The sequence below is a fragment of the Choristoneura fumiferana genome, chromosome 14 (assembly GCF_025370935.1).
Source record: "Choristoneura fumiferana chromosome 14, NRCan_CFum_1, whole genome shotgun sequence".
Lineage (NCBI taxonomy): Eukaryota > Metazoa > Arthropoda > Insecta > Lepidoptera > Tortricidae > Choristoneura > Choristoneura fumiferana.
This window is the reverse complement of record NC_133485.1, coordinates 5,323,617-5,351,117: the sequence shown is the minus strand read 5'-3', so window position 1 is coordinate 5,351,117 and position 27,501 is coordinate 5,323,617. Positions and strand designations below refer to the sequence as shown.

Sequence of the window (27,501 nt, the reverse complement as noted above, 5' to 3'; positions counted from 1 at the left end):
ATCGATGCAAGAAAGAAAGAAAAGGCTTCATGGCAAATGCTTTATGTGTCTTAGACCTGGACACAACGCACGAAACTGTAGATCCAATAAGAAATGTTTCTTCTGTAGAGGCAATCATAATAGTGCATTATGTTCAAAGAAGCTGAAGGAAGTCAAGCCTACTCCCACTGTCGCAGACAAGAGTAAGAATACACCTTTTGATGCCTTAAATCATTGTGAAACACGGGTATTAGATACTCATATGTCTAATAAATCCTATTTACAGACGGCGACAGCGTGGACAAACAATAAAGATGACGACCTTCCACAGTCAACATTATGTCGCCTACTTCTTGACTGTGGGAGCCAGAGAAGCTATATTACCGCCAAATTAGCTAAAAAGCTCTGTATTGAACCAGATACAGAAGACCTCCTGATAATATATACTTTCGGATCGGAAACACCACTTGAAACCACCAGCCCAGCCACTACACTGACGATCACTACCAAAAGAGGAGTTAAAAGGCAGATTCGGGTAAACGTTGTGCCTCATATAACAGAAAAGATACCAATAGTCAACAAGTCCTTTAAAGGCACGGTGGATATTCTTGCCGATGATGAGTCCGCAGGTGATAGTATAGACCTTCTTATTGGGAATGACTACTATTTCACATTCATCCTTAATGACCGCCTACGTGTCAAAGATAATCTACATTTGGTAAACTCAGATTTTGGATGGATTGTGTCAGGCAATATTGAAAGTGAATGTGAACATGCCATGTCCGTAGTGACTTATTGTCAGTGTTACGAACCCAGCTGCTCGTATTTGACTGAACCTGACTTACCACTTCGCGATATTGATATGAAGTTTTTATGGGCACTTGAAGGTATTGGTATAACTGATTCTCCAAAAACGACCAGAGAAGAAGAAGCCGTAGAACATTTTAACAACACAGTCAAGTATGTCGACGGTCGGTATGAAATTAAATGGCCATGGGTGCAATTTCCACCAGATCTACCAACCAACTACAATCTGGCATTGGGCAGATTGAAGAGCCTTCTTCGAAGATCCGATGAAGGAGTACTCAAGGATTATTCTCAAATCCTGAATGAACATTTGAACGCCCAGATTATTGAACTAGTTGAGCCAGCGACTGTACCAATCTATCAACTAAATAAACCTGTACATTTTCTACCACATCACATAGTACGACAGAAAGGCAAGGGAAGTCGTATTGTGTACGATGCGTCGGCAAAGGTGAAAAACCAAAAGAGCTTGAACGAATGTATGTACCGCGGGCCATCAATGCTGGAAGACCTGACAGCTCTACTACTAAAGTTTAGGTGCGGAAAGATTGGAATAACAGCAGATATAGAGAAAGCCTTCCTGCAAGTTGGATTGCAAGAGGAAGATAAGGATGTGACAAGATTCCTCTGGGTGAAAGATCCTACCAAAGAGCCAAACGAAGATAATCTTCTGCAGTATCGTTTTTGTAGAGTACCGTTTGGGATAATATCAAGCCCATTTCTTTTGACGGCCACCATCCGGTATCACATGTCAAAGCACAATACGGCACTGTTGGAAAATATAGCTGACAAATGCTATGTGGATAACTTAGTAACTTGCGCTGAAGACTTAGAAAAGGCTATCAAAATTTACAGTGACACTAGAAGCGTGTTCCACGAGATGGCTATGAACATGAGAGATTGGGTGTCTAATGACCAGAATTTCATGAAAACTATTCCTCAGTTGCTAAGAGCCAAAAACACAGAGAAAGTTAAAATACTGGGTCTCGTATGGGACATAGAAAAGGACACTTTACAACTTAAGGCCGTCGATCACATAGCTGTAAGAAGTGACCACGTGACCAAAAAGGATGTATTACGTACACTGGCTCGTATCTATGATCCCTGCGGGTTTGTGTCGCCGTTAATATTGCCAGCTAAATTACTGTTTCAAGAACTCTGCGTCGCAAAATGTAAATGGGACACAAACCTCGCGGACGAGTACTTACATAAATGGAACAGCATATTAGACCAATTAAAAGCGATCGCAGATGTTCGAATACCACGTTATGTAGCGAATGGAGTTTCAAAACAAAATTTGAGATACGAATTACACACGTTTGCAGATGCATCTAAAAGAGCCTACGCCGCAGTCACGTACCTACGCATAGTTAGCCAGGATGAAAGTAAGACAGCATTTCTCACGTCAAAGGCTAGAGTTACTCCAGTAGAAGACCAAGACGACTTAAAGATACCTAGACTGGAACTCTTGGCGTTCTTGATTGGTAGTCGACTGCTAAAATATGTGAAGAAAAGTTTAGATCTGACAATAGAGAAACAATATCTGTGGACTGACAGCCTTGTCGTGCTTAGCTGGGTCAAAAGTAGTAAACTATTACCTCCCTTCGTTACACGCCGTGTGAACGAGATAAAACAAAATAATGACATTGAATTTAGGTATGTAAACACGCACAAGAACCCAGCCGATCTTGCTACCCGACCGGAACTGTGGGAACAAAAGAAAGAATCATGGTTTTCAGGTCCTGATTTCCTCAGCAAAGACAGTCAGTTCTGGCCAACACATGAACAAAATGATGAACAGAGGACTCTTCTTTTGGCTGGGGAGGCCCTGGACATCATAGATGGTCCAGATGTGATCCAAGCCGATGATGTGGCTAGCAAAGGTACAGAAGTTAGTAATGAAAGTGTTGAAAATATTAAGAAGTTACAAGCAGAACATTTTCATGAAGAAGTTAATGGGAAGGTTACTCATCTTACCAGAAATCTAGGCTTGTACCTTGATGTAGACGGATTATTGAGATGCCGTGGACGCTTAGCCAACACAAACTGGACTTATGATATGAAGCATCCAATACTGCTCCCAAAGCAGACAGAGTTCACCGATAAGATTATCAAAGAAATTCACGAAAGGAACTATCATGTAGGAGTTCCTCATACGCTAAGTTTGATCAGAGAGAAGTATTGGATACCACAAGGCAGAGCGCAGATCCAAAAGATTTTGAAGAGATGCCAACAATGCATCAAGTATGGTGGAGGTCCGTACCAGCTGCCCGCCGCACCGGCACTGCCCGCTGAGCGCGTCAACTACAGCACACCATTCACGTACACCGGAGTGGATTATTTTGGCCCAGTAATAGTGAACACAAAAGTTGGTCCAGAGAAACGATGGGTGTGCCTATTTACCTGTTTGGCTGTGCGTGCTATCCACATGGAAATGGTAAGAGATCTGACAGCCGAAGAATGTCTACTCGCACTGAGAAGGATGATTGCTTGTAGAGGTTTACCACACATGGTGGTTTCGGATAATGCACTGTACTTCAAGTTGACATCAGAGGTCCTGTCAAATCCATACTGTGTGGAAAACAACATCAAGTGGAAATTCATTCCCCAGCTAGCCCCATGGCATGGCGGTTTTTACGAGCGGCTAGTGGCTCTGGTAAAGCACTGCATGAAGCGTACCCTCGAGAAGCATCTGCTACATGACAGTCAATTGCTCACCGTGATAAAGGAAATCGAGCTAGTCATCAATAAAAGACCCCTTACCTATGTTGGCACTGACCTGGACCAGATCTTGAGACCGGTAGATTTCTTGACATTGGGGAAGTGCCTAGTTCCCGAACCATCAGAAACCGATGTCGTGGGCACGTCTACCAAGATCGATCTGATAGCAAGCTGGAAAAGAGGCAAAGTAATAATAGGTGAGTTTAAGACCATGTTTACCCATCAGTACTTACCAAGTCTTCGAGAGAAGTATAAACATTCGGTTAAACAGCCACGATCGACAGCAGTCAGGCCTCCACAGCTTGGTGATATTGTCCAAATTAAGGATGACTCTAAGAGAGTAAATTGGAAAGTTGGCAAAATCACTTCCCTTTCAAAAGGTCCAGATGGACAATGTAGAGTTGCAACGGTAAAGGCCGGAGGTACCGAGTTTACCCGGTCTATTGGTCACTTGTACCCACTTGAAGCAGAAGTTGAAGTTGAAGTCTCAACTAGGACCAAACCAGTAGCCGAGGTCTCACAAGATAGTTATAACTTATACCGTGTTCCGGATCCCTTGGAGAACATCGACGATGCAATAGAGACCGATCCACAAATCAACCAACCTGTTCCAACTGAGACTGAAGAAGTCGTCGACTGCCCTACCGCTTCAGAGGTTGACGAAGACGGAAAACTTGGCGAAGTAGAAATGCCAGACAGTGCAGCAGTTTCATCCCACGATACCAATACCAATCAAGAAGACGTGATATCCGAAAACGTTGAGGTGATTGGCAATGTAGAGATGGAGCAAGGTCTAAGCTTCACTCCTACCTCTAGCGCGAGGCCAGAACGGGGCGCGGCCTTACGAGCTCGTGAGAAGATCGCCGAATGGACTCGCCACTTGGTGGCGATCCTATAACACCAAGCTTCGTCTTCGGGAGTGTCGCGGAGCACCGCGATTCTCATGTTTATGGTTAGTTCGTGTACACTGTTCCTTATGATTTTATAGAATGGCAAGACTAGTTTTTTAATAGGCGGCCCTGTGCCCGTGATTGTCTTTGGACAGTCGTTTGGATTTGAATAAAGAGAGAGGAATGTAAGAGTGTAGTAGAAAGCGCCTACCTGGGTGAGGAGAGCTAGAATTAATGTGTGATGGAGCGGCTGTGTTTCGGGTGAGTTCTATTGTAGTGTATTGCAATAACGAGACTGTGTGGTCTTGGTGCCCGAACGATGTTGCCGATCGATAGTTATTCTGCCACGAACCCCGAGGAACTCGCTCGGGGAGCTCGAGTGTGTTGAACAGTAGATGCGAGGCTTGGGAGGACTATAAGGGGAGGTTGGAGGTCCATCCGGGGGGGTGTCCCCCATAACACCCCATTGGAAGACTGGAGAGGGGCCTGCTGCGTCTGACGAGCTTAACAAGCGGGACGGGCACCACCATAAGTGGAGTACCCTAGAGACGCGTAGGGCCTGGCGTGTCTGGTAGCCGGAGGTGATCCAGACGGGGCGTCTACACCGCGAGTCCAAAGCGGCATGTCTCACCAGCACCGGTTCTAGATCACACAATTACGTATGTCCATCAAAAGTAATTATCACCGTCGTCTGGCACCGAGATTCCATGGTCTCGTGGATACTGAGTTATACCCACTTATTTTAATTCACTTTGTCGCAAACTAACGCAAAGCAGTTTCATTCATCCATTCATATATCTATTTAACTTTAACGATAACTTGGCGACAGGGTCCCTCGGGCATGCTCGAAATCTACTTTTGTTAAGACGAGACAATTTGTCACTACTTTGAAAAAGTCTCGTATCTTAAATCAATATGTCAACAAAATTGAACCTTGACATAATGTTCATAAAGATCACTAAGAAAAATTATCTATTTTGAGGTAAGAGTTTTTTTTAAAGTAGTGACGATTTGTATCGTTTGCTTTATTTAGCTTGCAATGTTTGTTTGTATGATTGTGAAAATCAAAAGTTGAAAGTGGAACTTCTAGTAATCCGATTAACTTGAAACATAACTACTAAAATACCACATCATCTCTCTAGTTTCTCTAGTTTCTCTGTGTTGCGGCGCATTATTTTTGGCAATGATGGTCTTTCCGAAAGCGCTGGTCGTATAAAAATGTGACATATAATATAACAGAATAAGGTTTTGATTTTATAAGCAACCGTAAATAAAATACCTACCAATCTCCTCCAAATCATACTGGACAGCCGTACTCAGAGTTTTCCCCTCTCCTCGCTTCAGCTCCTTAGTCAAAGACTGCACCCGGCACTGCAGCCCCTCCCACGCACAGAAAGACTTGCTCTTGTAACTATTAATCAACAATCTCAACTTCTTCGTAATCTTTGGGTATTTCGCTCTCCTTTTCTCTTTACACGGGCATGTTCTTACTCTAGGCGTAAAGAAATCTGTCATGAAAGTCTGACGTTCTTTGCAAATCTTTCTTATGAGTACGCAGCACTCACAATGGTCGTTTGTTGCTGGCGGTACAGTAGGCACGTTTGATTGTTCTGGTAAATTGCTTGAGACAGTTTCTTTGACTTCTGATGAGCATATAGGCGTTGATGCGCTGTTAGTGGTGATCATGGATAGTGGGACCAGATAGGCGCCTGATGGAGTTTGGACTACGCTGTATAGGGTGGGTATCACAGGTGGTGCCGTGGATGGCATAACAGCTGGTGTTATTTCTATGTCAAACTTGTCGTGCGTGGGGGTTTTGGGGCGATTGGCGGGAGTACGTTGAGGCGGTTGGAGACGATTTCTTGGGTGAAGTTGATGGGGAGGGGATTCTTCTTTGGGGGTTCGACGGCCGTGCCTAAATCGATAGGCACTCCCGTCGGTGCGTTGCCTACGACTTTGTTCAGGCCGGTCCTCCGGTAGTAGTAGTTCTGTAAATAAAATATCTTATTGCAGATACGTGGCTACCACGATCAAATCGGGGACGTTCTGAAGAAAGGTCGGGTCAGGAGTACTCTAAACCGACGTGCATGCATGAAAAGATTGATGAATGTAGAGGAAGTGAGAGTTGTATGCCAGAATCGTAGCAACTGGATGGATGTAGTCTCTGCCTACCCCGTTGGGAAAGAGGCGTGATTTTATGTAATGTAATGTATGTATGTAGATACGTGGCTATTCTTAAATGTAGTGATAAAATACCTATTGTGCTGGTATTTTCACCGGTCTTTTTTACCCTTCATTCCGGGCAAACACTGTTTGGTGGCAGGATTGGCAAGTACGAGGTAGCAATCGGGACATACCTAACTCAGTCGCCATCAGAAATTTCGGAGCGGCCAAGGTGATCAAAAATACCGAAACAAACTCGAAATACTTTTTATAATAGAGTGCATGGCCGATATTTTTGACCACCTTGGCCGCTCCGAAATTTCTGATGGCGACTGTAAAAGAACCCGTTACAATACGTGTTTCATAATAAACTCGACCAAGTAATGCGTTTACCACCCTAACGTTCACTGTCAGTTGCACAGCACACAGGGTCATTCTGAAGACTCATGACCAACAGTTTTTCAACCCCCGACGCAAAAAGAGGGGTGTTATAATATAAGTTTGATCGCTCTGTGTGTGTGTGTTTGTCCGAGCCACCATAGCTCTGAAACGGGTGAACCGATTTGGATGCGGGTTTTTTATTTAAAAGCAGGTTTTCTAGCGATGGTTCTTATAGATATAGTTCATTTAAATCGGTTCAGCCGTTTTTGAGATATTAATCTTTGAAATGACAATGTCGGGGTTAGATTATTAAATAAAATGGACCTGTGATTGACCTCTAACTCACCTGATGAAATTAGACAGAATGAGCTCGATCTGAGAAAGGGCACTATTAGAGAGTACTTGCCAAGAAAGCGATCCTTCTAAAGAAAAAGTGCACATTTCGGGAAAATGAGCCTTACATACAAGCTTGACCCTCTACTCACTATAAGCACCAGGTGTTATTAAAACAGTATATTTACATGGAACCGCCTGCTGCTCTTGGCCAGATGCCGCACGAATATCCTCGGCATCTCGTGTTCGGGCTGCTCGTACAGCGTCAGGTTTGGGTTGAACGGCAGCAGTTCGTGCTTCACCGGCGTTACCTTGCGGCTGGCGAAGAATTTCTGATGGAAAAGGCATGTTCGGTGTGAGAACACGACTCGTGTTATACCAAAAATGTATGTTTTTTATTTTAAAGTCCTCTAAGATCCCGCTGGAACTATGCAATTTCCGGGGTAAAAACTATGTCATGTTCTTCCCCGCGACTCAAACTAATAATAAAATAAATAATAAATATCACGAGACAATTCACACCAATTAACCTAGTCCCAAACTAAGCTTAGCAAAGCTTGTGTTATGGGTACTAAGCAACGGATAAATTTAATTATATAGATAGATACATACTTAAATACATATTAAACACCCAAGACCCGAGAACAAACATTCGTATTTTTCATACAAATATCTGCCCCGACGCGGGAATCGAACCCGGGACCTCAAGCTTCGTAGTCAGGTTCTCTGACCACTAGGCCATCTGGTCGTCTAACTATCTGTACTTATACCGAATTTCATCTAAATCGGTTCCGCGGTTTGGATTGGACTTGATGAGGTAACAAACAATGAAACAGACTTACAAACTTTTGCATTTATAATATTAGTGAGATAGGCTGTATGCATGTTGGTGTGGCAATGGGCGGGCCACATCGCTCGAAGAACAGATAACCGTTGGGGGAGAAAATACCTCGAGTGGTGACCGCTAACCAAAAGACACTGATCTATACCATACTACTCACTATAATAGGGTTATCCTGGTCCTTACACTTGCGGACGTGCTGTATATGGCACAGCACGGCTTTAGGCGGCATCCAGGGCAGCATGTGCTTGCAGACCATTTCCACCGCCGTCACCAGGCCCCAGCGGTGCTTGGTGTGTATTGTCCGGATCTTGTATATGTCGGGATTCTCTTCTATGTACTGCCAGAACTCGTCTATGCCGAGGGCTATGAGTCTGTAAGTAGAAATTCACTAGCATTTACTGGCAGCTAGGGTTGCCATACGTCAGGATTCGTCCTGACATGTCAGGATATTTGACTCTTCGCCAGGATTGCGGCCGGACTTTGCAAGTGTCAGGTATTTTAAAAATGATCTCTTTAAATAAATATATAAATATTATGTGTCATGATACATTTATTACAAAACTAGCTGTTGCCCGCGGCTTCGCTCGCGTTAAATATGGGGTAACACATTTTAGAATTTAAAAATCAACCTAGATGATCATAATTCGTTAAACTTTGAACCCCTGTTTCACATCTTTAGGTCAGGGGTGTAATTCTAGAAAACCCACGTGCTTTTTTTGCCCGCGACTTCGTACCTACGCGGCATAGGATTGTTCCCGCAGGATAGGAATAAGTGAATTGAAGAGAAAACCACACTGTCCGCAATTGAATTGAAACAGGCTTCTATTATTTCGGGTAGGTATCGATTTTTAAAAAGCTTTTACTGATAGTTTTTTTATTAATCCGCTCAGTTTTTCCAGAGATTCCCCAAACAACCAAGAAGCAGACAAATTTAAGTATTTCCTTTTCCCATGGGAATTTCGAAAAATCCTTACTTAGTGCACTCCTATGATACTGCCTGTCCTGTCACAGTATACTATTTTACAGGTATGGATAAATTTTGTTACGTAATGAGTTGATTGGTTTAGCGTAGGTACTTAATGTGTCCTCCTAACTGTTAAGGAGTTATACCTTCCATCATCAGCTCACCTGAATAACCAGAAAAAATACAACTAAAGGTCTACCTATACGTGCATATGATGTTTAAAGAAACTTCCTCTAACTCCTAACCGTTAAGGAGTTTAACCTTCCATCATCAGCTCATCAACATGAGATGATGTCTGTCAGACGCAAATACTTCAATAACTCGAGATAATTATATAAAAAACGTAATGCGTGCCTACAAAATTTGAGGGTTGCCCTCGATTTCCCTGAGATTCCGTCATCAGATTCTGATTTGGTGACAATGGGACTACCTCAGGAGTAGATATTATTTCGAATAAAAAATTATTTAAAAAATCGATCCACAATTGAGCGAGAAATCGGTGAACTAACATAAAAAAATATATATAGCGGAATGCATAACCTCCTCATTTTTTCGAAGTCGGTTAAAGAGCTTTTTGCAGCGTACGTGCAGTATAAAATTTTGAATTTTGAAATTTTAGCTTTCTACAACCAGTAAAACGCAAAATCCTGTTTTTTTCCGTTCCCATAAAAAAAACGGGAAATGCTCTGTTAATGCTCCCCTACACTCCCCAAGGAACACACTTGCCAAGTTTCAGCTATCTACGACCAGTAAAAAGAAAAATCCCGTTTTTCCCTGTTCTCGTGTGAATTTTGGACAGGCCTCTCTCAGTGCTTCTCTACTTGCCGAATTTCAGCTTTCTCGCAGTAAAACGAAAAGTCCCATTTTTCCCTTTCCCGTGAGAATTTCGGCAAATTATCTCTTAATCGTTCCAATAACAATACTAACGATAAATCCTGTTTTTTCCTAAAACCTCCCCAAGGAACCTAAATGCCAAATTTGAGTTTTCTGCGATCAGTAAAACGAAATATCCCGTATTTTCCCGTTCCCGTTGGAATTTTGGAAAGTCCTCTCTTAACGCTCTTCTACAATGCCCAAGCAACCTACATGCCGAATTTCAGCTTTCTAGGACCATTAAAATGAAAGATCCTGTTTTTTTCCCTTTCCCGTGGGAATTTCGGGAAATTATTTATTAATGGTTTTCTTCACTTCTCAAGCAACTTACATGCCAAATTGCGGCCTTCTGCGACCAGTAAAACGAAAAATCCCATTTTTCCCGTTCCCGTCAGAACTTCGGGAAATCCTTTTGTAGTGTTCCCCTACACTCCTCAAGGAACCTAAGTATATGCAAAATATCAGTTTTTTAGGACCAGTAAAATGAAAAATCGATCCCGTTAAACTGAATATAAATCCCGTTTTTTCCTTATCCCGTGGGAATTTCCCAAATTCCTTAAAACTTTTTTACTATTATAATCACCTACTTCTATGCCAAATTTGAAGAGTAGTTATTATAGTTCATAGAATTCAGTTAAACTGAATATGTAAATCCCGTTTTTTCCTTATCCCTTGGGAATTTTCAAAAATCCTGAAATCGATGTTTTAATTAATGTAATACCTACTTGTGAATCAAATTTGAAGTCTAGTTATTACAGTTACTGAGATAGGGTCACTCGGAATCGAATATATAAATCCCGTTTGTTACCGTTAGAATTTCCAAAAATTCTTCCTTAGTGGATGCCTACATTGTATAAGGTATCTATGTGCAAAATTTCAAGTCTCTAGGTCCAGTGGTTTGGGCTGTACGTTGAAATATCAACGATTGCTTTTCGATTGACTTTGTCACCACATTACCCCCTTTCAGGGGTTGAATTCTCAAAAAACCTGAAACACGTGTTTACTTATTTGTTGTTAAGAATACTCCTGTGAAGTTTCGAATAAAATAGTCTAACTAATCTTGTTTCCCCATACTAACTTTGGACCCCCATTTCACCCCCTTAGAGGGTGAATTTTGAAAAATCCTTTCTTAGTGCACCCCTAGACCTTAAAAGGAACCTACGTGCTAAATTTGAAATCCCTAGAACCAGCGGTTTGGGCTGTGCGTTGATACATCAGTCAATCACTTTTGCCTTTTATATATATAGATTTACACAGTTTTAATGAATGAAATGATAAATGTAAGTAGTAACTAATCAACAAAACCAAAAATATTTCTTTCAAAACAATTTAAAATAGGATAAGGATAAATTGCAGCTAAAGAGATCTCAATCATTATTTTTATTAAAACTCTAGTTATAATCTACTTTTGCTGCCAAATCTCTGTTACAAGAAATGCCAGGACTTTTAGGGTGATGTAAGGATTTTTATCAGGAAATTTAATTTCTCCATTTGGCAACCCTACTTGCAGCTGCTAATATTCAGCGTTTTTGCTGCCTTCTCTTTCGTAGCTACCGTTTCAGCAAGTATTATAAGAGACTAGCTAATGCCCGTGACTCCGTCCGCGTAGAATTCGTTTCGAATGGACGCGGGAAATCGCGGGAACTATGTGATTTTCCGGTATAAAAACTATCCTAAGTCCTTCCCCGGGACTCAAACTATCTGTACATCCAATTTCATCTAAACGGTTAAGAGTTTATATGTGATGAGTTAACAAGCAAATAAACAAACCGACAAAAATTTCACATTTATAATATAAGTGGAATTAAACCTGTACCCTAAAACCTATACCTTAAAATATTACTGAAATGAAAACCACTTTCTTTATTTGTGGACAAATCAAATGCACGATTGTTTTTTTTTTTTGGAGTCTTTTTGTATTTTTTATTTCAACTCCAAATTTGTTACTTTTACGGGAAACTATATCGAAAATACAAACTGAAACATGGATGCACAGAAAAACCAGAAAAAGAGACCAGCGCTGGGAATCGAACCCAGGTCCTCAGCAATCCGCGCTGCGTGCTATAACCCCTACACCACCGCTGTCCAGCTGATAAATCAAATGCAGGTTAAACTTACTCGTCCTCGCTGCGCAGATAGTTGAACCGCCGTTGAACGTCGGAGCGGAAGGGCATGGGCGGCAGCAGGTAAGGGTACAGGAACACGGGACTGTTGGACACCACCTTGAGGAACGTCTCGTGGAAGTCACCCACGTACAAGCTGTTCTGAGCGGCGCGACGGCGGCTGGAATAATTTTAAACAGGCTCTGTAAGTATTACGAAGTTCGATCGAACTTCGTATTTTGTCGTCCCGCTCACTCTAATATTATTTTTAATACGAGTGAAGGACGACGGTGCGATACGAACTTCGATTTTCGTAGTAGCACCCCCGTTCAGGTTTAGAGAATCTTTATTTGCTCATAGTGCAAGAGCCGGCGACGGCGAGACCTACTACGACTACTGTAGAAATCATTCAATAAATACAATACATACTCATAAAAACAATTATAACTAAAAATTAAACCAACCACAAAAAACCATGAAAACAATTTTCTACCAGTCTGAAGTTGGTCGGTGCCACAGTACGAGCCAGCAGGAGTGGACCTATAGTCATCTACCTCACCGACGTACTTTATATTGGGCTTCAATCACTCCTGCTGGCTCGTGCTGAGGCACCGACCGACTTCAGACTGGTAGAAAAATATTTTCATGGTTTTTTGTAGTCGGTTCAATTTTTTGTTATAAAATATTTTTTTCCACGTTTTTTAATGTAAATAATGAAATGAAATGAAATGAAAACGAAAGATTGCTTTTTCCGATGCAGAGACGTTCATTATTAAGGAGTCCTGGTGCTTCACTAACCGTTTTACCATGTGCATTAGGAGGAGCACAAATTGCTTAGCAACTGTGTCAAAGTAATTAAAATTTATCCCGTGAAATACTTGTTAATGAGTAGTAGCTCCGATGGTCAACTGTGGTCTTCATCATCAGTTCCACTTCACCAAATGATGATTTTCAAGAGGAAATGCACGAGTAACTACTAAATATATCCAATTTACTATAGGTGTCTCTACATTTAAAGAGTTCCTTAAGATCCAATGATCAGATCCTGATTTGGTGCTTGTGAGACCTAATTGAAGACATTCCTAGACGAACGCAAAAAAGATCTCAAATTGGTTCATAAATCACGGAGTTCTGAGGTAACAAACATAAAAAAAAAACATACAACCGAATTGATAACCTCCTCCTTTTTTGAAGTTGGTAAAAAATAACACCAACTAAAAAAAGAATACATTCTAACCTAACCTAACCTAACCTATTTTATTGTATTCCCTAGTAAAACAATATTTTTCACTTACGCTCTTTCGACTTCCTTGTGAACAAACCTGTAACAAGTAACATAGAATCAAACATTATTTTTGTTTTGCAAATATAAAACACGCCACTTGTCATCACGCCGGGTGGCGTGGCGTGGCGTCGCGTTTTAGTAGTGTGTTTACCTTTACATAATAACGAGTTGCAAAGAACATTAAGATTAGGCTTGCCGACCACTTCCAATTTCAACCTTCTTTTCCGTATTGAACTTGTAGAGGTTACTTTTTGTCTAGTCAAAGCGCAAATAGTTGGTACACTTGCGGTAGAACTTACTCGACCATGGCGGCGTTCTCCGGCGTGTCTGCAGACACGGATTCCTGCCAGCTGCGTATGAGCGCCACCGCCGGCCGCAAGTTACACACGTTGACGACCGAGTCGGGGTTGTTATTCACCATCTTGTCGAATAGTTCCTGATAAGGTTGCATAATTCATTGTCGCTGTTATATTTTCCTTGCGTGTACTACCAGGGTTATACGTTAAAAATGATAATTATTGTGATAATAATAACATTTTATCTGTGTGTGATATTATATTATGCATAAATAAGATTGTGTGTGAACATGAAAAATGCACATAACAATTCGAAATATTTTCTACTTAATTACATTGTTGCATAATAATTCGATAATGGGGAATGTCTGAAAAATTAAGAAACACTTGAAACTTTTTATATCAATAGGAAACCATACCCATAGTAGCTCATGTCAATTTCTATGGGCGTGTACATGAAAAACAGGGTCGGTATTTCCATGTCAGTATTATTCGGCCCGGTAAAGAGTGTCACCTGTCAAAACGATCGAGTCAAAGACACATAAATTATTTTTTAATGTTTTTTATTCTGGACTATGGAACAACCCGTAACCGACCGGACTGTCGTAATTTGGCGGTAAAGAAAACTCTTTAATTTTTTTAAATTAATTGATGCTACTTAAAAATCTGATATTTTTTCCTGTTAATTAGAAAGGTTATTCCTATCGATAAAAAAAGTTTCAAGCGTTTCTAAAATTTTCATCCATTCCCCATTATAGAATAACTATCATTGAATAAGATTATCTTGTTAATTTCCAACCCTGATACTTACTAAATACTCTCTATAAGTGGGTGCGAGCGCCCAATGTACGGGGTGCACGAAGAGCTGCAAAAAATTGCTCGTGGCCAACTGTACATGCTGGCGCAACTGCTGCTGCATTATTTGAATTTGTTCTGGCAACATCTGGGAATAATGAGAATAAAAATAAAGTGTCATTCCAAACGTCCAGCCACCTACATACCAAATTTTACCCAAATTCATCCAGCTCTTTTGCATGAAGGAGTACATAAAAATTCCCATGCGAATTCCCAAAATTAACATCGTAGTTTTCATTAAAGTTGCATTAAAACAACCGTGCCAAATTTCATGACTTTAAACCCTGTAGTTAAGATTTCCAACTTTATCCCGATTCCGCGTGGGACTGACTGATTGACGCGTCCAACTATATACATGCAAAATACATACGCTCTCAAACTTGCGCATTTACATTAGTAGGATTTATAGTACAGATGCTGAAGAGTAAACTAGTTGTAGGGCACTGACTATAATTTTACTATGGAAAGACGTGGGCTTTCCCAAAATCGTTATTTCCTAGTAGCAAAATTTCCACTCGCTTATTTGCCAAATGTTTTTTGTCCCACTATGGTTTGGTAAATTTACTGTCAAAATATGTTTGCATAATTCAGTTTTCAGACCCGTAAGCCGAATCCGCCAATATATCTAACAGAAAAAAAAACCACTAGTGATTATTTCGTAATACGTCTAATTTCTATTAGGAGAAAAATAAAATAAGATTTTTTTAAGTCACATATTATCATGAAATTGGATTTTAAATAATTATCATTTAAAATCCAACAATAAATATGATTGGAATTTACGTATTTTGTTAAACCGATATAAAATTAGCAGCAAAAATAACTACAAAAAGTCTCAAGGCACGTTAAAAAGTTAAAAAGTCATACTTAAACCTTAACTATACTTACCTTTTATGCCATTATCGTAACTAATTTTTACTTTTCAAAAAATGAAGCCTTTTTTGAAGTTCCTTTAAAAAAAGTGAATTTTACATGTTACAAAGAACATAATTTAATTATGAAGTAAATATGCTTTATGATTTTAAAGGAGTAAGAACTAAAAAGTCACAGACGGGCCGAACTTGTTAACCGACCGTTGTTGGTGCTGCCAACAGATGGTACTGAACTGACCTTGACTCCTTGTTCGACGTGCACGGTCAGTTTGTTGTTGGTGACGAGCAGATGCCGCAGCGGCGGCGGCGCGTCGGCGCCCGGCTGGCCCTCCGCCGTGCCTTCCACCAGCGATAGAGTCACCGGCTTGGCGACCGCCTCGCCCGCCGGGACCGACCTTGAAGAACATTTATTTTTAATGCAAGGCAATAGCATAGAGCTATACAGGGTGGCTCATTTAGATCGGTCAGTATGGGAAAGTCTGAAACTATAAGATATACGAAGATCTGTTCTTAGGAACCATGTCATCGATTTTAGTAACAAGAAAAACTGCGTTCATACTTTAAAAAAAAAAACTGTGCTCAGCTCGGGAATCGAACCTGGACGTTGACGCATGTCATGTGCGCAAACATTCGTATAATGTACAAAAGAAAAGTTCTCTTTCTGTTGATATTTACTTATTTTATGATATATCTCTTTATTATACATAAAACAGATTAAATTATAATTAACAAGAGACATAAATGTATCAAGACGAACTTATCCCTCAATAGGATCTCTTCTAGTTAGCCTTCGAACGATCATAGTATAGTAGATTGTACAATAAGAGCATAAAACGAGCCATTTTACCCAAGACGTTCATATTTAGCCACCCGAGCCGGTAAGGCGAGGGTGGATAGACGTCGAGCGGATAATGGGTTTAATGGTAGAATTTCGCAGTAGCCCCGCAGTAAGTTTGATACATACGGTATCACACGCGTCTTGACTCGCGGTTCATTTTGTTCTTCCTCCTCATCTTGGGATTCTCTGTCACTGAGAGGTTCACACTTTCCTATGGATACCGTTTCGGCTCGCCTTTCGACCATCTTTGGATGCTGGATCGCAGTTTCTTCATCAGATAAAGGCTCTTGTTTACCCTCCCATTGGGCTGGTTGCTGTGGGAAAAAACATAGAATGATTTAAATAAGTTCAGAGCTGGTTTTAGCCGTCTAGGCGCCCCGGGCGAGTCATGCCATGTGAAAACAAATGAACAGTGATTAACAGAGCTCGGAATTTTCGTGGCACTTATGACCTGTCATAGTGACTCTTTTTTTACATACTTAAAACGGACCGTGTTTGACCCCTATCTCATCTGATGTTAAGGCCAAAGGTGTATCTCACTGGCTCAGCAACAGCCTATTCACTCTAGCCTTGAAGAGCCCTAGATTGTATTTATCCGGAAATACAGACGACGGGAGACCATTCCATTCCTTAGCATTGCGCTTCGAGTCTACCTAAAGGTTACCTTTTGTTTTAGATTGGTTGTGGCTGGTATTCTACCGAACAAGGACAGCTCTACCGTACTCGACCTAAAGTCGTCTGGCAGTGTCTTATCCAACCCCGACATTGGCGTAATCATCGCATCGTTCGATGGGGCCATTATTAAGAGTATCACAAATAATTATTTATTGATTGACTCCCTAAATGATATCGATATACTAGACTTTCAATTAAATTGCAGAAAATAATAACCGTTATTTCTCTTATAAATACTGGAACACTTGTTAGCACTACAACAGACTTTGAACATTTCTAACTGCTCAAAATGTAAGTGGAAGAGATCGTTTTAACAGGCCGTTTATTTTTTATTTCTACTTTTAGTCTTCTTTAATATATTGTTTATCGATATATGTATATTGGCACTGATCGGGAGTTGATAAGTAAGAAGTTACTATGACAGTTCAAAAGTACCACGAAAACTAAGAGTTCTGGTGATTAACATACTCACACTCACAGTCTGCGTGTCATTTTGAGCAGGCACCTCACTGGCCAGCTTTCCGCTGAGTACATCCTCAGCTGTGGCCTCAGGCATTATATTAAACAACTCCGTCACCAGATCGTTGAGCTCCTTCTTAGATATCTTCATGATATTCTCGAGGCCTTCCTCGTCTTCATCATCTGTATTCAAGGAGAATATAATCTTTAGCTGCCATTAATACGTAAAATAGCTTCATGTTTATTTCAATGGATTTGACACCCACGCAGTGATGTGGTGCCGTAACAACCCGATTCTTACCGTGTTACCTAATTTTTTTACATGACGTCTCAGTGATGACAAGTATTGCAAAGATTGTGTTCATCACCCATGAGGTTTTGTATCTAATGTAATGACTTACTTAACCTCGTAAAAAATTTTGATCATTAGAATTTGAAGCTAAGGGGCTGTTTCACCATCCATTGATTAATTTTGTCTGACGTATAAATGTAATGCCGTCTCCGTCTATTAACAAAAAAAAATAAACAAACCGTCAGTTAAAACTAATTAATGGGTGGTGAAACAGCCCCTAAATGTCAATCAGTGAAGTTGACATTAGCCTTGACGTATGTCCTAAACTTAGGACGTTGGGCCTCACGAGATTAACCCACGCCACTCTCTAGGCTCATCACGATCATTAAGAGACTATTATCGGTAGAGTACGTGCCATTTATCCCTTTTCCGTCAGTCCTTTGACATTCCGAGTTCCCTAACAAAAATTTCCACCGCACACCACTGCTCCTTTACATTGCCTTGATTATAGTATAATAGACGACATATATAGAAACGGATACTCACTCGCATCAGGATCAGCAGCAACATTGTACTCCGGATCATCTTCATCATCCTCATTCTTCGAGGCCTCCGGGTTCATGCACTCCTGGAGGAACTCTGTCCATATGTCATCCACTACAGGCATTGGCAGTTCGTCCGGTGGCACGAAGGAGCTCTCTATGTGGTCTATCGGGATGGAAGAGAGGCTGAGTTTAGAACGGGTCCGGAGAGCTATTGTGGCGTCTTCATCCATGTCCAACCTTCGACGTGGTGTGGAGATTTCCTGTATTTTTAATAGGTGTAATTTATTAAGGTCTCTACACATAACACCGTATCATACCATGGCCGTAATAGGAACGTGTCAGGCAATAGTACATTGTGTCTTAAGTATGCTATCACTAGCACGTAGGCACGTATTTTGCAGTGTAGGACCTTGTGAGTATTGGCCGCTAATGAAGCACATTTGCTTGCATCGTCCTGGAGAGTAAGACAGCCGGTGAAATTACTGGCACTTGAGGTATCCCACCTTGCCTCTGGCAACGCATCTGCAATCTGGTGCAGATGTTTATGGGCATCTCTTACCGTCAGGAGAACCACTTGCTCGTTTGCCTTCCAATCACGTTTCCTAATGTCGCGTGTCATGTATGCGGTTGACATTTCGTTCCTGACACGTTCTTATTTCGGTCATGACATGATACGGTGTGGGTAGAGAACATTATAGCCAGGCGGGGTCACATGATCAATAATTCTAGTTATTATTTCCTGGCCTGACTTGTTCAGGTTTAAATTTTTCGAAAATGGTTAAGCTGATCGAGTGCTGCCATACAAGCTTCCGGATTGAAAGTTTCCTTGCGAACTTGTTTCCGCTGGCGTTCGCGTCGTCACAGTGTGTAGTATGTTTTTTTATATGTTAGTTTTTAAATGGGCCCCACTGAAAAACAGCGTTGCGGCTTGCCGTAACATTATGCTGAGTGGGGCCCACTTTATGATATTTGATGTTATTTTTTTATAGTTTCCATCCAATTTATTTTTATGTGTATCGAATATGTGTAAATAAATGTTTCTCTCTCTCTATCTCTCATTTTGCAAATAATGGATATGAAAATGTATTTCATACAATAATTGATTGACACTTTGGGTGCCGTCCCAGATCCAACTTTCTGGATGGAAATAGGTAGTACATTAAGTTTTAATATTTTAATACCATTGAATAAATTTTTAAATATGATATGAAAGTAGTTCAATCCCCAATGTGCACGGATTGTAATAAGATTGAGGACTAAGTACATTTTTTGGTGGAATGTGTATTGACCAAGGATAGCCGTGAGAGGTATTTAAGTGATTTGGACCTGTTCAATGGTGCAGTGAATATTATTTTGAGTTGTCCGGTATCGGAAAATGCAATACGAATGTACAGGTTCATCAAGCACTCCTTTGCAGCCAGATAATCTGGACAGCACAATAGAAGTGGTTGATGAATGTGGCCATCTAGTCTTTCAATGAGGCTGGCATAGTCACATAGGTGCACTTAGGCCTCAAAAAAAATAGAAAAAAAATGTTTTAATAAGGCCACTCTCAAGCCAGTGTCACCTGTGGCACTTTGAAGGGTCCGTCGCGGAGCACCCTCGGGCTAGCCTGGCGGCGCGGCGTGGCCGGCGTGCGCGGCTGCGAGTCCACATCGCTGCACGACTCCAGAGTCTGGTCGTCGTCACTCTGAAGACAAATTATTTACTTGTTATTCGGGCCAATCAACATTTAAGCCTAGTTTCCACTGCGAGCTGAGCGGACTCTGTACGGACTCAGTTTAACGTACAACGATCATCTGCCTGCAAGAACTTACACTGAACCTCTATGCATTTAGTTGATGTAAGTTAAACTGAGTTTGTGCTGAGTCTGCTCCACCTGCGGTGTAAATTGGGCTTATGGCTGCGTTTTCACCAGAGATGTGAGAGGAGAGGATATGTTGCAAGGAATATTATTATGTTTGTCATGAACCGATAGAAACGCTTCTGGGGTACGGAACAATGGATGACTTTAGATAAACTCACAACCACTCACCGGTACGTCATCATGCGTGGGCTGGTACTCGTCGTCATCTTCATCAGCATGGAGTTCCTGTGCGATGAGGGCCTTCACCTCGGGTCTGGTCTTCACGGGTATGTGCTTGATTGGAGTCAGCTCCAGATTCCACGGAGCAGTCTTTGGGGATACTTTCATTAACTCCCTGTTGTCAAAGTATAATGATTCAAAAGTTTTAGTACTGGTTACTAGTAAAGGTAAACCAAAAATATATGACTATTGTCAAGAGGGCGCTATTGTTCTTATTTATCTGGCAATAGTATAGTCGGAACAATGACATCTTGACTTGTCTACAACGTTTACCTGCTCTGATGTTAATTTGAAAAGGTTTTGTAAGGAAATAGTAGTTTCATTCCCGAAGCGTTTTTTTTTTTTCAGTAGTTTATTATAAACATTATTTACAATCATCGGTTGTTGACTACTAATCGTTTTGGGCATTTTTTGTTATTGTTCAAAGAGACCGCCACAGTGACACTGACAATCATTAAAATTATTGCCAGTGTAAGAAATTAGTTCCAATGAAATTCCGCAACATGGCGAATAGTCATATATTTCTGGTCAGGCTTTAAGTACTTATGTCTACTGAGCGTCAAAGATTTTAATGAATGTGACGGTGATGTGACGTTTGCATGAGGGGTGCTTTATTTTATTTATATAAAAAAATATAATTACTAGATTTATTATTAGTGCTTTAATTTCAAAATACACACAAAAACGACGAATAAAAGACACAAACGGCGATTGTCATGGCAAACTGTATAAAGCGCTGTTTTGCAAAATACCTGCATGAGGCCAGTTTTTTGTCACATTCTTTAAGATCTGTATTGCACGTTACAGACAGACTGACAGACAGGAGAGGGTATTTCTAAAAGTATGACTGGGATTTAGTGCCCATAAGCAAATTTAGCAATTGCTTAGGGCATCACATCCAGGGGGTACCATAAACAGCAATAAAATAAAATTTGCTATCACATAAAAGGTAAGGCTGGTTACGGCTACTTATGGATTTGCCACAGGCATGGATTGCTTGGGGCATCAAATAGTCTTAATCCGGCACTGTTGGGAATACATGACATTAGTTTATGACTTCACAGAGCAGGCGTCGTGTGCACTTAGGGCTGCTCATAATAAAGATTGTTTTTTTGGAATCTTTTTGTATTTAATCATTTCAATTCCAAATTTTTTGTTACTTTTACGGTCATCCCGTGTTTGGGATTTGGAATTGAAATAAAAAAATACAAAAAGATTCCAAAAAGCCAATCTTAATTTGATTGCTTAATAACGACATCTCTTATCCGGGTGAGTGGTTAGTTCCAATGGAATGCTGAAAGTTTCTCGATGAGGGCTACAGCATAGATGTCGCTAGGGTCGCTGCTTAAGTGACTAAATAAGAAAACAAACAAGCTGAGATATATGGTGCATAGGAGAAATTCGTGTCTGTACCACTGTCCAGTGGTAGTGTAGTGGTATAGCACGTGGCACGGAATGCCGAGGACCTGGGTTCGATATGCTGCTCATAATATTTTTCGATAGGCGTCCACCCGCTCCGTGCAGCTAACAGAGGCCCTAGAAGCGCGACTTGTGCGCTTTTCACACATGTGTAACCAATTTGTGACTTTGAAAACCGGCCGTAGCCATTACGAAAAAATTAAGTAATATTTTTCTAAGGATTTCGTATTTTATACGGAATCTTCCAAGTTTAGGTATATTTTATACCTTAGGCTGCTAATTTACTCTTAAACTACTAATAATTCTCAAGCAAACTTAGCCGTTATAGTTTTCCTTGAAAGTTTGATATATGTACTTACTACCATCCTGAATTTTTCCACCCACCGGTTTAGATTTTAAAGGGGGGGGACGCTCGATTTTCATGAAAATTTGCACTTTAAAGTTGAATATTTCACAAACATCACTGAATCGAAAAATCGTCTTCGAACCTATCCAACGATATCCCACACTATAGGGTTGGATGAGAAAAAAAAAATCACCCCCCCACTTTACGTCTATGGGAGGTAGCCTAAAAAATTTTTTTTTACTATTTTTTAATGTACCATTTTGTTGGCATGGTTTACATATATATCCATGCAAAATTACAGCTTTCTAGCATTGATAGTCCCTGAGCAAAGCCGCGGACGGACGGACAGACAGACAGACAAACATGGTGAAACTATAAGGGTTCAGTTTTTGCCATTTTGGCTCTGGAACCCTAAAAAGGAAGGGGAGCTACTCTGGCCTTTCTGGCCCAGTCAGACACAGGACTAACTTACTTGACTTTAGCCCGGGTCAGTTTGGGCTGTGGGTTCTCCACCTTAGTTGCTTTTTGTTCTTCTTCTTCTCGCAGTTTTACCAGCGCCAGGACATGGTCGTTTGTCACCACTTTCTAAAAATAATTATCACTGACATGTTAGTATTAAAAAAATCTCTTACTAATATAGTCAAGTGGCGAAGTTAAAAGCTTACTCGAAACTAGCCTTTACCCACATCTTTTGCCACACCCCAGGCCGTGTTACTGAGGGATCCCCAAATTCCATGTTACAAATACCTGGATGATTCCAGGGTGGGCAGTTGGTAGTTTGGGCCGCAGCAGCGCTCCACCAGCTTTAGCGCTGCCTACCCTGCTGTTTACTCAATGCAAGCCCTATGCAGTGTTGCCAGGTGTTCGGTATTTTACCGAACCGTTCGGTACTTTAGCACTGTGTTTGGTGTTTGGTATAACAACAATACCGAAGTAGCACCCATGGTGGTTCGGGTTTTTTTTCTGATAATTTTTTCTCCCTAATAAATGATTCAACTGTCAGATTTTACGCAATAGACAATCGATATTGCCGCATCATGCGCGCTGAAAGCGTTCTTTTTTTTGCTCACTCTTCAGTATTATTTGAAAAAGATATTGCGTTGGAAGTGTTTTTTTTTTGCTCACTTTCGGTATTTATTCGAAAAAGACCTGGCAACACTAGCCATATGGGTCATCCATAAATTACATTACACATTGGGGGTTAGACGGTTTGTGACACAGGAACAAAATAATTGCGAGTTTAATAGCAATAGCAGTAGGTACAGAAATAAACTGTTGTTGCCAAAGTCCGATTTAGCAATGTTTAGAAATCTAACAATAAAAGTAGGTATGAAAACAGATTTGGATCCTTAGGTAGGGTGCCCATCACGCAGGCAGCATTCCCATGTTGAATTGCTACAGTAAGTATTTGTGCGAGATAGCTGCCTGCGCGAGGATCACCTGTTCCCTCTCTCATGCGCTTGCTTAGAGCTTCGTGAAGCCCTCGTGCGCCCTTGCCCCACGAACCGAGTGCCTCGACACCGAATGCGACAAACTCGTACTGGGCGCCAAGACACTCGTTTTCAATGGCCTTGAGCCGTTCTTGGGTATTCGCCGCTGCACCTCATCTGCTCGTCGTTGGGAGGTAGGATGCTGCCAGGGTGTCGGCTCAAGCGGCGTCCCACACCAGTGCATGGCCCATCCTCCATGGCAGGGTTTCTCAAACTTATGGCTCCACGTACCTCTGTTATAGTTTCTAGACGACAGCGAACCCCCTACCGTCGAATAGCGAACCCCTAGGGGTTCGCGTACCCCACTTTGAGAAACCCTACTCCATGGTATTAACAACATCCCGTCAGGGTCCTTGCCATCACTACGCACTATCTTTAGAAATGGTCCCCAATATACAATATACAAATAGCAAGTAAAATTCCAGAATCTATCACACAGGAATCTCATTGTAATAATTTTAAAAATAAACTAAAGAAAATATTGATTAATAAATGCTAGTATTCTGTTGACGAGTTCTTGAACAACTGACGAACATTGAAAAAATTTCAAAATTGACAATATTGGTGTGACGTAATTTATGGATGGTTGTGTATAATTGCTATATTATTATTTTTTCGTATTCTTGGTGAGGCTTTGAACACTCCAGGTGATCATGTCAGCCTCATGCGTGCTTGCTCCATTTGATTCAATTGCTATTCAAAGCATAAAAAGGCTTAAATTTTAAAAACCTTCAATATTTTCTTGACGCTGACATCATCCAGATTGTTCTTAACAGCTGAAGCATGCAAGCTCTTCTCTACTTCTAGCGTGTTCTCTGGTAGCACATCTGCATCTGAACTACTGTTGCTTGATAAACTGAAAGAAAAGAAGCACACTTTTTTCAGTGCATAACAGAAAGTATTCATTGCCCAAAAACTAGTACAAGCTTTGCTTAAATTAGTTTGGGACTATCATATTGTCTGTTAAAATATACTTGGTTTTATTTTATTTTGCGCAATTTAAACATAGTAAATTGTATTCAGTATTTATTTAGGTCGGTAAATATATTTACTAGGTCAATTGGTGTCAATTAAATTGTCCCATGATATTTATTTATTTTAAATAACCGTTAAATTTATGAAAAAACAAGTCAAAAATATAGCTTTAACTTACCGTTTTCTTTTCCGTGCTCTGGTGTTTTTACTTCTAGAATGAGTTCCTATGGCAGGGGACCCCGGCGAGTTTTTACTCGACCCCGGCACGGAAGGCTCCATTTTCACTTCAATTATAATTCAAGTTATCTACTATATCATCTAAGATAAACACTGCAATGATTTATTTAAACATCGTAACAAGTACACAGAGGTGCAGATGCACCACAACAGCGCAGATGCACAGACAGACCAAAGAGTATTATCAGACAGACAGAGAGCAGAACAAAATGTCAAGTCAATTGTCAAATGTCAAATAGGTGTGGTGACACTCTTTCCCGGCTCGGATAACACCGACATGGAAATACCAGCCCTGTTTTTTGTGATCACGCCCATAGAAACTGCACGAGTTAAGATAAAGAGAGAGATTTGTACCGTATCACCCCTCTCACTCTCCCGTTAAATAGAATTTAGGTGAGCGAGATAATAGGTTTGAATTTGGAACTTTAAAGCAAAAAGCATTATTTTAAAAGTTATTAGCAAAAAATGCCATGCTATAACGTTTGTTCTCGTTATTCTCTCGAAAGACTTTAACAAAGCCCGTTTCCGAACGAATTAAATAAAATCTTGATTGAAAGTGTTGCCGTGTTGCCATATAAGAGTAAGAATTGAAAAACGCCTCTAAAATGTCACATCAGTACCAGTGCTGCCAACGTAGGCAATTTGTCGTCAATTAGGCTACTCGGTATGGAAATCGGCGAAATAAAAATCTAAATGGCGACTGGTTGCCTGTTGCCTTTTAGGCAACAAGGACAAGGTCCTTATAGTTGAACGAAAAAATCACAACATAAATTAACATAAGCACAAGAAAAAATATAACGACGACGTAGATTTTAAGTAGGATCAAAAAAAAAGAGTGGACAAATTAATTAAAAATAACATGCAAAATTAACAATAAAACTGACCAAGTGCAGTGTAGGGTTCCGTACTAATATTTTGTATATCTTACTATCTTACAGCCCCTTAGAGTTATAAAATTTGATACCTGATCTGGAATAACACATACTTTTTTAGGCAACCTCAGTTCAAATTTGGCAACATTAGGCTACTCATTACTAAAGCCAAAGTCTAAAAAGTTTTTAGTAAAAACAATTTCTTTCACTGTGCTCAAGCTGTGAAAAATGGCCATATCAGGTTCCGAGTCGTTGGCAACACTGGTCAGTCAGTGCAATTAGTTCAGTGCAGAGTAATGAAAGTATTGAAAGTTCATTCGTTCAATTAAATGGCTGGAGTTCTGAAAATAATTAATTTAACGAACTTAAAACTGAAACCATGTCGCCTACTCGAGCAGCCGGTTTGGTTATTTTTAGGAATATAAATCAGGCAGTACAGTTCCTAATGTTACAAACATCTTATGGTCAACATCACTGGACGCCTCCTAAAGGTATTTTTGTATATTATCAACGCGTCCAATTACTGCTTTAATTTAATTAATTTTCATATAGTTTATTTTGTATTATTTCAATCTTTCTTTACAGGTCATGTTGACCCAGGGGAGTCTGACTGGGTTACCGCTTTAAGGGAGACTAAAGAAGAGGCTGGTTTATCAGAAGACGAGTTAGAAGTAAGCAAAAACTTTTGCTAATGCGGATACTATGCATAAAGAAACGCGGCAAGTAAAAAAACTGCAAAATTTACATTATACTCACTTTTTTCCAGGTTTATAAAGATATCTCAAAGACATTAAATTACGAAGTCAAAGGAAAACCGAAAGTAGTTGTTTATTGGCTGGCTAAGTTAAAAAACCCCGAACATCCTGTAACACTATCAAATGAACATCAGGATCTGAAATGGCTTCCATTGGACGAAGCCCAAAAAATATCTGGATTTGAAGACATGAATCAATTGCTTGCTGAATTTCATGAAGCTGCCAAAAAGTTGTGAAATATTTATGAATATTCAAATAAATCGTATTTTATGTCTTATGCATTTTGTTCAAAACTAGCCTGCGGCTGCAAGTTTGACTGCAAAGAATTTGTTTATCGCGCATCGATGAGGACTAAAAAGTAGGGAATTCGGACTTCAAAAAGTGTGTAAAAGTAAAGTAAAAAGAAAAAGAGTTAAAATAATGTAGCTTTTAATGTTTTGTTTTAACAGAATTATGTTGCTATGCTTTATTTGACTAAATAAGTAAGGTTCCGCGTATTTGATCATTACTTGAGAACTGCTTGACTCCATTTTTATAGTGTTTATAATTGCCAGGACTAGTTCTGATATAATAAATCACAACGCAAGCGAAACCGCGGTCGCAAGCTTGTTAGAAATAAGATCCCCATTTGATTTTACTTCCATTATTACAAAAAGAACAAATTTCAATATCTAGGCAATTTTTATCCGACTGCCTGGCTGAAGAAAAGGTTGTTTTTCAAATGTATGTTTGCATGTTTATTTAAGTCTATTTCATTGATCCTGGAGGGTTCACAACTTGAGGTATTATTAGAGGTCAAATACAGAGTACTATCAGGTACTACTATGATGTCAAATCAAAAGTCAAAACTGTTAGGAGTGGGTGTATACCTTTACAGCAGGGCTACTACGAAACTCAAAGTTCGTATAGTACCGTCCTTCTCGCTCTCGTATTAAATAGTATGTGTCAAAGGGACCGCACGGCACGAACTTCGAGTTTCGAGTTTCGTAGTAGCCCTGCAGGTCAAACTGATCAAAATGTTGGCGTTCAGCAGAATCAACCGCAACCCTCATCTACGTCAGTACTATTATATATTCTGTGCCTCATCGTAACTGACATTGGGTGACACCAAGGTGACACTCTTTCCCGGCCCGGATAACACCGACAT

The 27,501-nt window shown here is 40.4% G+C and overlaps 2 protein-coding genes across 2 annotated transcripts in view; one reads left to right on the top strand and one right to left on the bottom strand.

The window, feature by feature from the left end:
* LOC141434798 (uncharacterized) overlaps positions 1-24,957 on the bottom strand; it is a 34,868-nt gene extending 9,911 nt beyond the window's left edge. The window contains 17 exon segments of the mRNA XM_074097242.1: positions 5,681-6,224; positions 6,227-6,385; positions 7,463-7,606; positions 8,276-8,489; positions 12,074-12,238; positions 13,353-13,379; positions 13,642-13,778; positions 14,450-14,581; positions 15,604-15,760; positions 16,330-16,517; positions 17,357-17,520; positions 18,176-18,434; positions 19,742-19,864; positions 20,210-20,375; positions 22,498-22,610; positions 24,245-24,371; positions 24,669-24,957. Coding sequence (XP_073953343.1) covers positions 5,681-6,224; positions 6,227-6,385; positions 7,463-7,606; positions 8,276-8,489; positions 12,074-12,238; positions 13,353-13,379; positions 13,642-13,778; positions 14,450-14,581; positions 15,604-15,760; positions 16,330-16,517; positions 17,357-17,520; positions 18,176-18,434; positions 19,742-19,864; positions 20,210-20,375; positions 22,498-22,610; positions 24,245-24,371; positions 24,669-24,769 — 2,920 coding nt within the window. The 5' untranslated portion in view covers positions 24,770-24,957.
* An 892-nt stretch (positions 24,958-25,849) lies between these two features.
* Positions 25,850-26,631, top strand: Datp (purine phosphoribosyltransferase family protein Apf). Its single transcript, XM_074097070.1, has 3 exons — positions 25,850-26,090; positions 26,185-26,270; positions 26,366-26,631. Exons 1-3 carry the CDS (start codon positions 25,979-25,981, stop codon positions 26,588-26,590), a joined length of 423 nt encoding a protein of 140 aa, XP_073953171.1. The 5' UTR covers positions 25,850-25,978; the 3' UTR covers positions 26,591-26,631.
* Positions 26,632-27,501: the final 870 nt, after the last annotated feature.